At 45.0% G+C, this 12,778-nt stretch overlaps 2 protein-coding genes across 3 annotated transcripts in view; one reads left to right on the top strand and one right to left on the bottom strand.

Annotated features, from left to right (window-relative positions):
- S (Star) overlaps positions 1-9,770 on the bottom strand; it is a 28,142-nt gene extending 18,372 nt beyond the window's left edge. The window contains exon 1 of one of the 2 annotated variants that reach the window (NM_078726.4): positions 8,790-9,770. The gene's annotated coding sequence lies outside the window, so the exon portion shown is untranslated. The remainder of the gene's footprint in view (positions 1-8,789) is intronic. The other variant, NM_164403.2, reaches the window with a different exon arrangement.
- Positions 9,771-9,902: 132 nt separating this feature from the next.
- Positions 9,903-12,758, top strand: ast (asteroid). Its single transcript, NM_078727.3, has 3 exons — positions 9,903-10,523; positions 10,580-11,020; positions 11,076-12,758. Exons 1-3 carry the CDS (start codon positions 9,990-9,992, stop codon positions 12,663-12,665), a joined length of 2,565 nt encoding a protein of 854 aa, NP_523451.2. The 5' UTR covers positions 9,903-9,989; the 3' UTR covers positions 12,666-12,758.
- Positions 12,759-12,778: the final 20 nt, after the last annotated feature.

The raw sequence follows: 12,778 nt of genomic DNA on the forward strand, positions 1-12,778 counted from the left end.
GATGCAGATGCAGATACACTACACAGGTCAAGCAGGTACAAATGCAACAAGCGTTCGCTCGGCTGATTAGAAAGAGCGGGCACTATTTGTTGGAAACATAAACAATATTTGATGGCTGTGCTCCGACTTTTCCGACTACAATAGTGACTATGCCCACAATGGTGCTGTTGATGATGATGATGATGATGCGTCGACGGTGGTGGCTGCTTCTTGTGTATCTACACATGCATGACGAATGCGTAGAACGCCGGAGAACGGCGATCGAGGCAGAGAGCCTGGCATAATAATTCACTTAATCAGGCTTGAGCGGATTTACCAACTCGGCACATTTATCACGGTGAAAGACACCGAAAAGAAGGCAGCAAAATTGGCCCAGACCAGACCAGACCAGCAGATAGTGGACAAATTGCTGCTGATAAGCGGCAGCATAAGCAGGCAACAGGAAAATCGGGGAGAGATGTCTAAGTGGATGCGGGTCCGTTTAGGCAGGTGAAAAATGAAAATTGAGATTATGTTTAAAAGAAATCCTCGCCTCGCCTCGTCCTCACTCCATTAGTTTCCCAACCACCAGGAAAAGTGCACTCCATCTCAAACACATGTCGCTCTTATTTTTCTTTTTGGGCAAAACGGAAGAAGTCTTTGGCATGCATGAATGGGCAGAAAAACAAGAAGAATGGATAAAATGTGGAAAAGCAAGAAAACTCAAGTGGAAAATTTTCACTAGGATGCGTGGTCGAGAGATGAGAGAGATCCGAAAGGCAGGGTTTTGTGTGTTTGCATGTGCATTTCGGTTTCTGTTTTTGTTTGCAACACGTTCACTGCATGCCATGTTGCCTGACTTCACATTCAAATGGCATGACATTTCACATTTGTGGATGGAAATTCCGATTTTAAATGGAATTGCTCAAATTGCAGCCTAAGCTTGGCTCAAAAAATAATAGATAATGCAGGGATTTACCAGGAAGTAGCGCCCGTCATATAATGAGCATCTTTTTAACATGACCAAGAAAAGAAGGCAGCTGCTCAAGTATATGAAAACAGCACACTATTGAATATAAAATTTTGAAGATTTTGATTACATATATGTATGCTTACAACAGTCGCATGGTTATATCCACTGATTCAATCCAGCGATTCTTAAAACCTCCCTTAACTTTTCGCTCGCCATTTTCCCTGCGAAATGAAAGTTCCTTCCATCGATTGCATAAATCGCAAAAGCGCCAGGAAACCGAAGCCGGCACACAAATGGTAATAAATGTCAGTCAAAGTGCAGGGAATGGGCCAGAGGAGAGCCCAAGGATCAGGGAGCAGCACAAAGAAGTCGCAATCGAAGTCGCTTCGTGTCAATAAATCGAAATGTAAACTCAATTTACAAAATTGAAATTGAAGCGGGCCGCACGCAGAGGGTTAAACGCAATGCGATTCCAACAGGGAGCGGCGCACCTGCGCATGTTGTCCTGGTGCTGGTCCTGGGTCTGGACTTTGGACGGGTTCATCCTCTTCCCTGGCTGAGCAAAAATCAAAACAGCTCGAGGGGGAAACGAGTTAAGAATAAGCCAAAGGTACAGTGATTCCTGCTCCACTATCTTTAAGATTTATCAATTTGATTGTAAAGGCGCATTAAATGGTTTAAAATATGTCCAAAATATCATTGGTAACTTTATTTAAATTATTATTTGAAGCAAGATTCAAATTCAGTATCACCACTGTGCCGCCAAAAACGAGGTGTGTGACCTTTTTCCGCGCTTTTGGCGTTGCTGTAACTCGACTTTTCTTCGTCTTTTTCAGTTTTTTAGGTTGACGTGTGCGAAGCATTAAGTAAAAGCATCAACAACAAAGCGACTATGAAATTCGCATAAAAGTCTGGGAAAAGTAAAACGGTTTACGTGCGGATTACAAAAGAGCGATGGCTGGGCGGACGGGAAGCGAAGCTAAATAAGCCGGGCAAAATCAAATAAAACAAAACTCCATTTTCGCAACCCGCTCGTAATCCATATACATAAAGTAATATACTACTTGTGTAGTGGGAAATCGGCAGGGGCACGTGCGTTCAAGGCGTTCAACTTTGGTCAAGCGACGGAGTGGGTTGGCGGTAATTAGTGGAGCCAATGACAGGTGCCTCGGGCGGTGTCTGCCACCGGGTGGCACCTTAATTCGCCAAAAATGATGGATTTGCCTTATCAATGTTTGGCTCGTGTGTGAGACGTAGCAGGATAATGGTTGATGTGGGTCCGAGCCTGTGGCGCATTGAACCCAGACGATGGGGCGTGCACAGAAGGGAGGAACTGGGTTCCGCGGAAGGGGCACTGGAGCGGAGTGTAGCCAAGCGGTGCATGTGCAGCGGCTTGTTGCAGGCGGCAGCAGGAAGCCAACAAATTACGGCCGAGCCACTCATCATCAGGTGGTGCGACACGTCGACTGATTGAGTGCACAGAAAAAAAAAGAAAATAACATATTTCAAATATTTTAAGATAACAATAAAATTTATTTGCCTTTTCTGATTGAACAACTTGTATTGCAACCTCGTATGCAACCTATTGCATTAACCTCGTATCTTTAACTTTACAAATCCCTCGATATTATTCTCAGTGCACTAGCGAGCAGAACAAGAACTAAGAGACGAGTTAGCTTCGGTTGGCGGTAATTTAGTTCAACTGCCAGCCATGACACATTTTTACGGGCCTTTCTGGAGCGAAACTGACTGGCTGCATAATTGAAATTGAAGTTGAGGCAGCAAAATGGCGACGACTCTTTTAATTGAACTTAAACTGTACTAACGGCACATTTCCCAGCCTAAAACACTTTTCCAACTAACTTTGGGCACATTTAAATGTCGTTTGTGCCGCGTCATTGTCGTATTTATGTGATTGGAGGCGAGTTCTGTTCGGTTATCTTGCCTGGAACTTGATTTTGGGGGCCCCTCCCCAACTCTTAAGAAGTTGTTAAAGTTTTACCACCGCCAACCGAGAAGAGCGGGGAAAGAAGAGTATAATAACAACCATGACAAAACTGGGAAAACTTTGAAACTGTCTTCGCGAACAGTGGCTTCTGTACATTTCAATCTAGGGGGTGTTCCTCCATCTCCAGCGGGAGTACAAAACTTCGAACTGTGAAAATAGCAGTGCATTTTGTTTATCTTACCCCTGATCTTACCCCACCGCCTACGCCACTGTTCCCAGCTTTTATTTTCGTTGTGCTGAAGACTTCTTCCGACTTTATTTCGCCCGGTATCCGTATCATTTCCTACACAACACACCTTCGCCATCCATCCATCCAACCAACCATCCATCTCTGGTTCTTCTTGGTTATTTTTTCCGTTTTCTGTTTTGTTTTTGTTTTTGTTTTGGCAGCCACAACTTCTTTGGCTTTGCCATTGAGCGAAAGACAGAAGAAACAGCCTTTGCTGTGTTGTGGTCTAGAAAAAACTTGTAACCACAAAAGTTTGTATTTCAAAGCAACCACACTGTGATTCTTCTTCGTCCACCTCTTGCTCTTCGTCTTCCTCTTCTTCTGCCTCTTGGTCGCTTTATTTGTTGTTGTTTTGGGGACGGCGACACTTGGATATCTCTTTTTTTGGTCGGATTTCTGTATCTGTGCGGTTCATTGTTATAATTATGGGAATTATTATTGTGGTTTTCACTCGGCTTTACCTTTTTCAAAGAGGGAACTGAGAACTGAGAAATGAGAACTGGTTTTTTAAAGCCCCGAGAATAACCAGCACTTTGATGTAATCGATAAGAAAAGTGTCTGGGAATCCTAAGGCTGTACTGTCTGCTTTTATCTCTTTACCCCAAAATGCCGAGACAATTCCAGAAGTCGGGCAGAGATGCTCATCAGCAAATTGCGAATTAATTTGTGTATAGCCCATTGAAATTAGTTGTTTATTGAAGGCGGCGAAGATCCCGGCCAGAAGTTGTTTACACCTCGCGGAGGATGAAGAGCCAAAATAGATGGAAATGGTTTGTGTTATAAGCCCCCACAACAGGTAACGCTGATAGATCGGGGCAATGCTAAACACAAATCAAAGCTAATATTCTTTATGGACTTCTCGGAAACAATCTTATCGCGACTAACGAGTTGGGCCAACAAGCCAAGTGCTGCAGTTGCAAGATTGTGGCTTGTGGATAGCAGTGCCCGTAGATACAGGGCTCACAACTCCAGTTCCCACACTTCATAAAGTTCGCTAAGTGAATCATTAAACAAATTACAAATTAGTACGCCAGTTATAAATAGCGGCAGAATAATACGCAAGTAAATAGCCCGATCTATGGGGTACATAGGGCTAGGCTAGGGGTATGTTTGTACGCATAACAAGGGGCACCGAAACCGAAGCACCTACAAAGTAGGTAAACACGCTGTATATGTCCATCAATGTTGTGTAAATATTGGCGCAGTGAGTTAGTGTAGGTGGCTATGAAAAGCTGCACCACCCACAGGCATTCGGTCGGGATCCACGTCCATGTAGTTGGGACCCCTCGGCGATCGCCGGGTTAGTCAGCTGTTTGCGCTGGATAACGATATGATGAGTGGGATCTATTCCGCTGAATGTGGATTCCGCAGGTTAATAATGCCAGCTCAGCTCTATTTTAGGGGAGAATTTTATAAATATTTCATAGAATGCGTAAGGTTTGTAAGAAGTTTCGGCATTGATCATTTTCCATTTACCAGATGCCAGACCTTAAGTTCTGGAAATTTTCCAGGTCGATGATGAAAAGCATTACGAGCCGTTAATCGTACTAAGAATCACTTAATCCATAAAGCAATTTTGCCACTAAAATTTAATGAGGTAAAATCCCTTCAAAAAGATTCACTGATTATCATTAACTATATTATCACCTGACGTCACAGACCACAAGACCACCAACCGCAAAAAGGCGAAAAAGTAGACCGCATTCGATCTTAAGTTCATAACACCATTCCCATTCATTATTTCATTCATGAATGTGGCTCGATTTATTTCGAATTGGCTGCATTGGCGTAGGCAAATCAAAACAATGCTCCGAATACCTTTGTAAAGCAGATCGATGCGATCCATTAACAGGGCTATTTGTATAAATTTATTGCATTTATGGAAATTGTTTAGCGAAAAGTGAATTTTCCAATGAAACTGGCCAAACAGAAGACAGACAAGTAAATAAATGCCAAACGGATTTCGCTCAGACACATTGTGTCGCTATAGACGCAGCTATAGAGAGGCCAATAGATGATCTTGGCAATGATATATGGGCTATATATGTATGTAGATATGTATGTATGGGCACCTCTCCCTCCAACTGAATGCTCGAAATTATTAATTGAGAAAATGTGTAGAACAGTCGGCACATATGTATGTACATACATATGTACTTGCGCATCCGAGGTATTCGGGAGCAAATTTCACAACTCGAGAAAAGAAAAGATAATGACTCAACTCAATCCGAGCTGCCTACTTTCAATATTTTGTGTTGACGCCAGCGAGAAATTTAGCCCACAAATAGCATCCAATTGACAACAGTAAAACATGGCCAAATATGTACCAAGCCGGCCAATGACGTAAGCGCCCCACGGTAGCTGCATAAATGGCAAAAACTAGCGAACACAAGAGGCAAAAGCGTTGCATCGAATGCGGATTACCCTCGACACTGATATGACTGATGTGTTTGCAATGACTGATGTTTCCAAATGATGATACAATGAATATGAGTGATTACTTCTTTGGAACTGTAATTATCAATTTAAGCAGCTTTCAAGACTTTTAATGAGGTTTATAGCCATAATTGTAAATAACCACAGAAAACCATTTGCAATTATTGTTGAGTCTGACAAAACGAAGCAACCCACTGTAGGGTATCCAAAGCCGTTGCAAAATGAACATGGGTCTTGATTTATTAGCAACAGACAAGGACGGACATAGAGTCGCGAAATTACAACGTAAGACGATGGCGCACTCGCACCCACATACACGTGATAAAAAAAACCGTATTCATTCACAGAACAGTGAAATTGGGTGTCATTTTGGGATCGATTCAGATTTCAGATATCTGCTGGTGTGGATGAATCAATTAAATGGCAAAAGAGCGAGCCAACTTGGTTGACCAAACTTGGACAAAAGGAGTGGCCAGCTAACGGATATGAAAGAATGGGCCGAAAGCGAATTTAGTCATCTAGTTGTGCATGAATCAATCACAGATTGTGCCATTCATTCACTTCGAGCCTCACTCACACATGTCACTCACAACTTCGAGCTCCGTTTTTTGCCCATTGAGTGGGAGATCGATGCAAAATTGCCACTGCACTGCTCACTCCTCTGCGATTCGTACTACTGGCCTATTAGTTTCTTTTCGCTCCTACTCTCCCCCTCTCGCTCGCTCCCAATTGCACGTGTTGGGACCGCTGCAGCAAAACAACAACAAAGGAATCGACGCCGACAGCGGATTTTGTTGGATTTTATTTTTGGGTCTTGGGGCTTCTCCGCTTTTTATATTCTTCTTTATGTCTTTCCGATTTTGGAGGTAGCTCGCCATGTGAAAGGAAATAATTACTTTATTTGTTGATTCTGTGTGTGTGTGTGTGTATGCGTACAGTAGGGCTCGGAATAATAGAGTAGTTACAAATATTGCTGTTATCTAAAAATACAGTTGGTCAGAATATTTTGTATTTTTCAGTTGCGAATAAACACAGTACATTATCATTTGATCCTATGAAAACTACATTTCGTTAAGATCCTACTATATATTTTTGTACGAAACAGTCCTACTTTTTTGGCCGCCTCTGTTTCGCCTATTATGAATGTGCGAGCAAGATTGTTGTTATGGCCCCGTGTTGCCTTTCGGTTGATTTGGCTGCCTCTTTTCCTCTGTTGCCAGCTGGGCTGCATTTCAAACCATTTGGAAATTCGAAATTGTTTGCAAGCTTTTATTGGCCAATGCTGCTGCTTTTTCTTCTTCTTATTATTATTGGCCCCCGCCCCCGCGCTTTTCTAAACAATAATTAACAGTAAATGAAAGCGGGCAGGAAACGCGAGAGGCCTGTGGAGGCTTGTAGGTCAAGAAGCATTAGATGGGCAAAGGTATAGGCCATTAGCCATTATTTCCTAGTCGCTGTTATTATTCTGGCCACTGTTGCAATGGCTCCATCTAACGGTGCCTTCTTGCCTGCCGCATAATGACGCCTAATTGGCCAGGCAGAGATCAGGAATCTCAGAAATCAGAGATCGCCAATTGAGAAAGTGAGATCAGTGACAAATTACGCGGGCAATTTAAGCGCAGCTTTAAGCGGGCACATCCGCTTTGCACATACGCGCAGTGCAGAACATTAGACAAATTTGCACATTTAATCAAAGACAATTGTTTAATTGGTCAATTGCGGCAAGTAACTGGAGTACCAGCCGGGAAATGGGAACGGGGCAAGTGCGAAAAACAAGATAGTGCAGGATGAGACTCCTACACGCAGCACATGTGACATTAGAAACAGTTCTAACAAATATCTTAATTGCTATCAAATTTTATGCCGCCAGAAAACCTCGATTCCACTCAGTTTCAGTTGGGTTAGAGGCAACACAACTGGGGGAAGTTCGAGACCGCTCTTTATCGGGCCTCTCTATTTACGTTTCCAGAGTGGGACGGCAATAGCCGTGGCAAGACAATCATCAAGTGCGACTCTTGCTGGTGTTTTCGCTGTGGCCCCTGCACTTCCTACTAGGAAATTCCCCAGAACTCGGAATTATATGCAGCAGCAGCGCTGGCAAGTGTCATTTGAGACCAAGCACAAAGAGACACACAGCAGCTGCTCCCCAGTGGACTTGTGTGTGTGCCGGAGAGTGGATTTTATTTGAAATTCAAACTCTTTTTATGGTGCCCACTGATTACAGGGTATGCGAGGGTAGTATGCACTTGTGTAAGGAAGTGAGCAATGCTGTTCTAAGGATTGAGACTAACCAAATCTCGCTTTGGAATATTTCCTTTTCAGAAATGCCCTACAAACAGTTTATTAAGAGGTATCAACTGGTCGAACCGCTATGAACTTCACTTCCTCCCCGGATTACCAGTAAAAATCGTTAAAATCGCAGTCGCAACAGCTGTAGGAAAACTATAAACCACATTGGGAAATGCGTTTGGGATGGGGTGAATATGGATGGCTACGCCTTTTGCGGCTCTCTAAGCCCTGGGATGAACTTTTGTGCTCGATTTCCAGTTGCCAAAAAGCGCCGGAAATTGCTGGCAACTGTCGGTGGTCGCCAGATCGTCGGCATATATGCAATGTCTGCAGCAAAGCCCCCTTTTTCATATGGAAAATGAACCTGATTCTCGAGCACAGCGGCGAAAATTACATAATCGCCGGGCAAATGGGAGCACAGTCATATCGAAATTGTGCCAAATTGCAACTGCAGATGATAATAACGATAATTTATTTCTCCCCCAGTGAGATGTTTCTATTATACGAGCAATTTTCTGGAATCAGCGGGTGCCTAATTTCGCCCGATTTTCTCTGTTTCAGCAGCCAGGGAAAACATTTCAATTCTTCTATTTTTTCTGGTTTTTTCGGCCCACCAACAGAGGTTTTCTCTAGTTTATCGGCTTTCCCGAGGGTTTTTCCTCTTTCCGCTACCTGCGAATACCTGCCCCGAAAAAAAGAGGCGTGGGAATCGCCGAACATACAGGAGGTGCAGAGTTGGGAAATCGGAAAAAATTGCAATTGCAGGACGTGTGAAAATGTGCGGAAGACAGGAAACGTGGGCCAAGACCACTCGCAGATTTCCCGGAACGGCCTTGGCCAATGGGAAAGGGATTTTTCCCTGATTTTGAACTCACCTTTTTCGGCAAAGAGGGAAGTTATATATGTTTCGTATCCGTAAAACGAAGCTCCCAAGACACCAGAAGAACTCTGCACACACGCACTTGCTTTTGAACCGTCTTTTTTTTTCAACTCTAGGACGAATTATCGCACGGTTGATTTACGTTTTTTGCTGGTTTGGCTTAACAATTTCCTTTTGGAACATTTATTTGCACACAATTATTTATTAAATGCCGCACACACACACACAGGTGATTGGTGATCGATGATGGGCCGTGTGTGGTTGTGTTGTTTACGTACGTGTGTGTGTGCGTAGAGCACGCCTCGCACACACTGACAAAAATTCATTCACGACACGGTGATCACGATCGTCGCTCTCGCTCGCTCACTCATGGTGTTTTTGTGTGGAAAATCCAAGAGAAAAATAATACTATGTGAAGCGCAGACGAAAGACGCACAAAGCTGAGTTATTAACGTGTGTTATTGTTGTTGTTGTTTCTCGTTGCTACTGGATGTTTTCTGCTGCTGTCGCCTTGTATTTACTTAATTTCATATGCATATTTCGCCCATGGTTTTCTTTTTTCCGCTGCTTTTCCTTCTACCTGTGCTTTAGTTAAACGAACACACAAAAACAACACACACGCACGCACACCACACTCCGCGCACACACACACGCACGCACGAAACGAGAGACGCAAAGGTAAAGTGGTAAAGTGTGTGCAAGAAAAGCGACAAGAAACGGAACGGAACCAACGGAACCCGTATATATGCACGCGCTCTTCGATTCAATGGCGATTTCGGTTTCCACTGCACTCGCTGTGTTTGTGCTAGTACATTTCCCAGTTTCCTTTAGATTTTCGGTACAAGTGTTGCTATTGCTGGCGAATTTTTCTCCTGGCCACCGCGTAGCACTCGCGACGTTACGATTTTTCGACGTTTGATGCGCGGGTGGAGAGCAGACAAGCGTCGGGTTGGAATTGTCGGGACAGAGTGTGACCGCGGCGCCATCCCCGGAATATACCATCCGGCTGCGGGAAATACCCTAGATACCAAACTAATCGCTCATATATACCAAACGGCAGCGAACGGCCACGCTAAAGAATCGATATGTACATCGATAGTATCGCACTGCAAACTGACATCACTATTAGCACGCTTTTAAAGTTTGTGCAAAATAGGTAAATAGAAAATTGGGAAAATAGGCAAGCGCCGGGAAAATGGGAGTCCGCGGCCTGACCAGTTACATAGCGCAGCGCGCGGAGATCTACCTTAAGCCGCACGAGCTGCACTCCACGGCGCTGGTCATCGATGGCGACAACTTGAGCTGCAATCTGTACAAGGATGTCACCGGGAGCTACTCCGCCTTCGGCGGCGACTACGACGACTTCTACCGCGCCGTGGTGCAGTTCTTCCAGGTTCTGGCCGAGTGCAACATTCGGCCCTATGTGCTCATGGACGGCGGGTACGAGGAGCGCAAGCTGAGGACCGTTAGCACCCGGCTGCGCAACAAGATTTCCGTGATCAAGAAGATAAACCCCAATGCATCCATCACGCTGTTCCCGCTGCACCTCAAGGAGGTTTTCGTGGACGCTGTGCGCGACTGCGGAGTCCCGGTGATGAGGTGCGTCTTTGAGGCGGACGACGAGTTGGCTGCTCTGGCCAGGAAACTTAACTGCCCAGTGCTCTCCTACGACTCGGATTTCTACATCCACAACGTCAAGTACATCCCGCTGATCACGCTGACTGTTAAGGTAAGGCATAAGTTATTTGGATTCCAGCATATACTAAGCGATTCCATGTACCCCAGGTTCTCACCAAGCAGGTGAAGGACAAGAACAGCAGCAACCAGAAGGACAGTCGAGATCTACGTCACTGCGAGGCCAAGAATGTGAAGAAGCGCACCAGGGCCAACAAGATTGTGACTGGCATTCAAACCACAGGGCTGACAGCCAGTACAAAAGGCAGTTCCAAGACCTACAAGTACCTCGACTGCTGCATCTACCGGGTGTCCCATCTCTGCGGACGAGGAACTCTGAGTCCCGAGAAGCTACCCCTTTTTGCCGCCCTCCTGGGCAATGACTATATTGCCCGCAGTGCCTTCAAGAACTTTTTTGCTGCGGGAATGGGCAAAGCAGGACGAAGTCGCAAACTAAAGCTCCAGCAGAAGCGCATACAGGTCATCCTCACATGGCTGAAGGAGGAAACGGCGGAATCTGCTCTGGCTAAAGTGCTGTCGAGACTGAAAAAGGTTCGTTGCTTGAGATATCTTTTTCCGATTTATGCTAAAAATAATATTCTTGCAGAACCAGCGTGATTCCCTGGTCTCCCAAGTGAATGCAGCCATCTCTGGTTACTCCAACGAGTTGTGCCACGCCTACGATTACTTCGATGAGCACTACGAGAATGCTTTTCCTTATATAGAACCCGTCAGTGAAGAGGAATGCAGCGACGATGAACATTCGTCTAGCTCCGATGAAAAATTTTCAGATGTCGAAGAAGGCGAGGATCAGGAGGAAGCTGATAACCAAGATGAGGAGCAGCAGGAAGAAAATCAAGACGTTGATTCGGGTGATGAAGAAGAAGAGGAGGCGGATGAAGGCCTCGAGCTGGAAGTGGAAGACAAAACGCTACTCTTCCCACAATGGTTTCTGGACAAACTATATCCCGCGCACCTGCCCCGCAGCTTCGTGGACCTTATGCACCTGCGCAAGTACATCAACAACCCACAGATCGAGCACTTTCCCTTCCACGACTCCAATGAAGTGGCCTTACCCATCCTGAACTACGTGTTCGCTCTTCTCCATCACGTAGAGTGTGAGAAAATTGAGCTACCATTAGAAGTGGATATGGATATAGAGGGTTCGACAGTCCCCTATCTCACCTACCTCACCAGAGCTCTGCGAGTGACGAACGTGAGGTATTTCAAGATGCCCATTGAAAAGAAGCCTGCCTATCCGTTTGATCCTCTTTCGCCGGATGCTAGGCATTTAAGAGCTGTATTCGAAGACAATGCTCCCAATGCGGATACGGAGAAGTTGTTCAGCAAGCTCGACCAGTTGCCGGAGGACCTGAGGCTGTACTTTCTGGCCATTATCTACTGGTTACATCGCTCGGAGCACTGTGATTTGCTGCATCTTCACTCGCTGATCCTTAGTTTGGTTGTCCTACGAACCATAGATGTTACAATCCCTGCTGAACGAGAGGTGAAAACCTTCCTTAAAAGATTTGGCAAGACATTGAAAGCAGAGCGAGCAGTGAGGGATAAGGAAGCTGCCGAGGGAATTAAGCGCGGCATCAAACCTGCTCTGCTAGAGCTTTCTGTTCCAGATCGGATGGCTCATGTACCCAAATCGGACTGCTATTTAACTCAGGAACGCCTACTGCCGCACTTCCATATGCAGGAGATCTTCAAAAAGAAGTTTGACTTGTACTCCACCACGGTTATCCACGCATTTGCTGAATTTCAGGCTGTGGTTTACCAACTCAATGGGCTAAATTCTCTTTTGGATTTTCCACTTTTGAGTCCGAGGATGAACCAGCTTTATTGCGGCGCCTTTCTCTACAACATGTATGATGTACTGAGGAATCGTGCCGATGTCCGCTACCATGTTGAGAACTTCCTGCTGCCCGACTCCAAGTTGATGTTCGATTTCTATTGCTACTTGTACGACTGGTGCGCGGAGTTTATACCAACTTGGAAGCGATTGGAGGTGGATCCGACGGCGGCAAAGGCCCTGCAGAAGAAGCGATTGAAGAAGCAGCGTCAGGCGGCTAGGAAAGTGGAGCTAAGGGAGGCCATCGCGGATCCCAATGCGGAAATGGTCGAGGATGCCGATCCAGAAAACGACTTCTTCGATCTGAACAACAAATTCTGCGCACTCAAGGTAGCGTAGCTAGTTTGAAGTCCCGCACGTGCAATTTTGAAGTTTTTACATTGTTACAAATCTATACTTTGCGTAAAATAAGAAAAAAATTAAATATTTTTTAAAAAACTTCATTTTTGAAT

This window comes from Drosophila melanogaster, chromosome 2L, assembly GCF_000001215.4.
Source record: "Drosophila melanogaster chromosome 2L".
NCBI lineage: Eukaryota > Metazoa > Arthropoda > Insecta > Diptera > Drosophilidae > Drosophila > Drosophila melanogaster.

Bases quoted from the DNA above. Each gene is read 5' to 3' on its own strand.
- ast (NM_078727.3), top strand. From the start codon at position 9,990: ATGGGAGTCCGCGGCCTGACCAGTTACATAGCGCAGCGCGCGGAGATC. The intron at 10,524-10,579 runs GTAAGGCATAAG...CATGTACCCCAG, and splicing joins TGATCACGCTGACTGTTAAG to GTTCTCACCAAGCAGGTGAA. The intron at 11,021-11,075 runs GTTCGTTGCTTG...ATATTCTTGCAG, and splicing joins TGCTGTCGAGACTGAAAAAG to AACCAGCGTGATTCCCTGGT.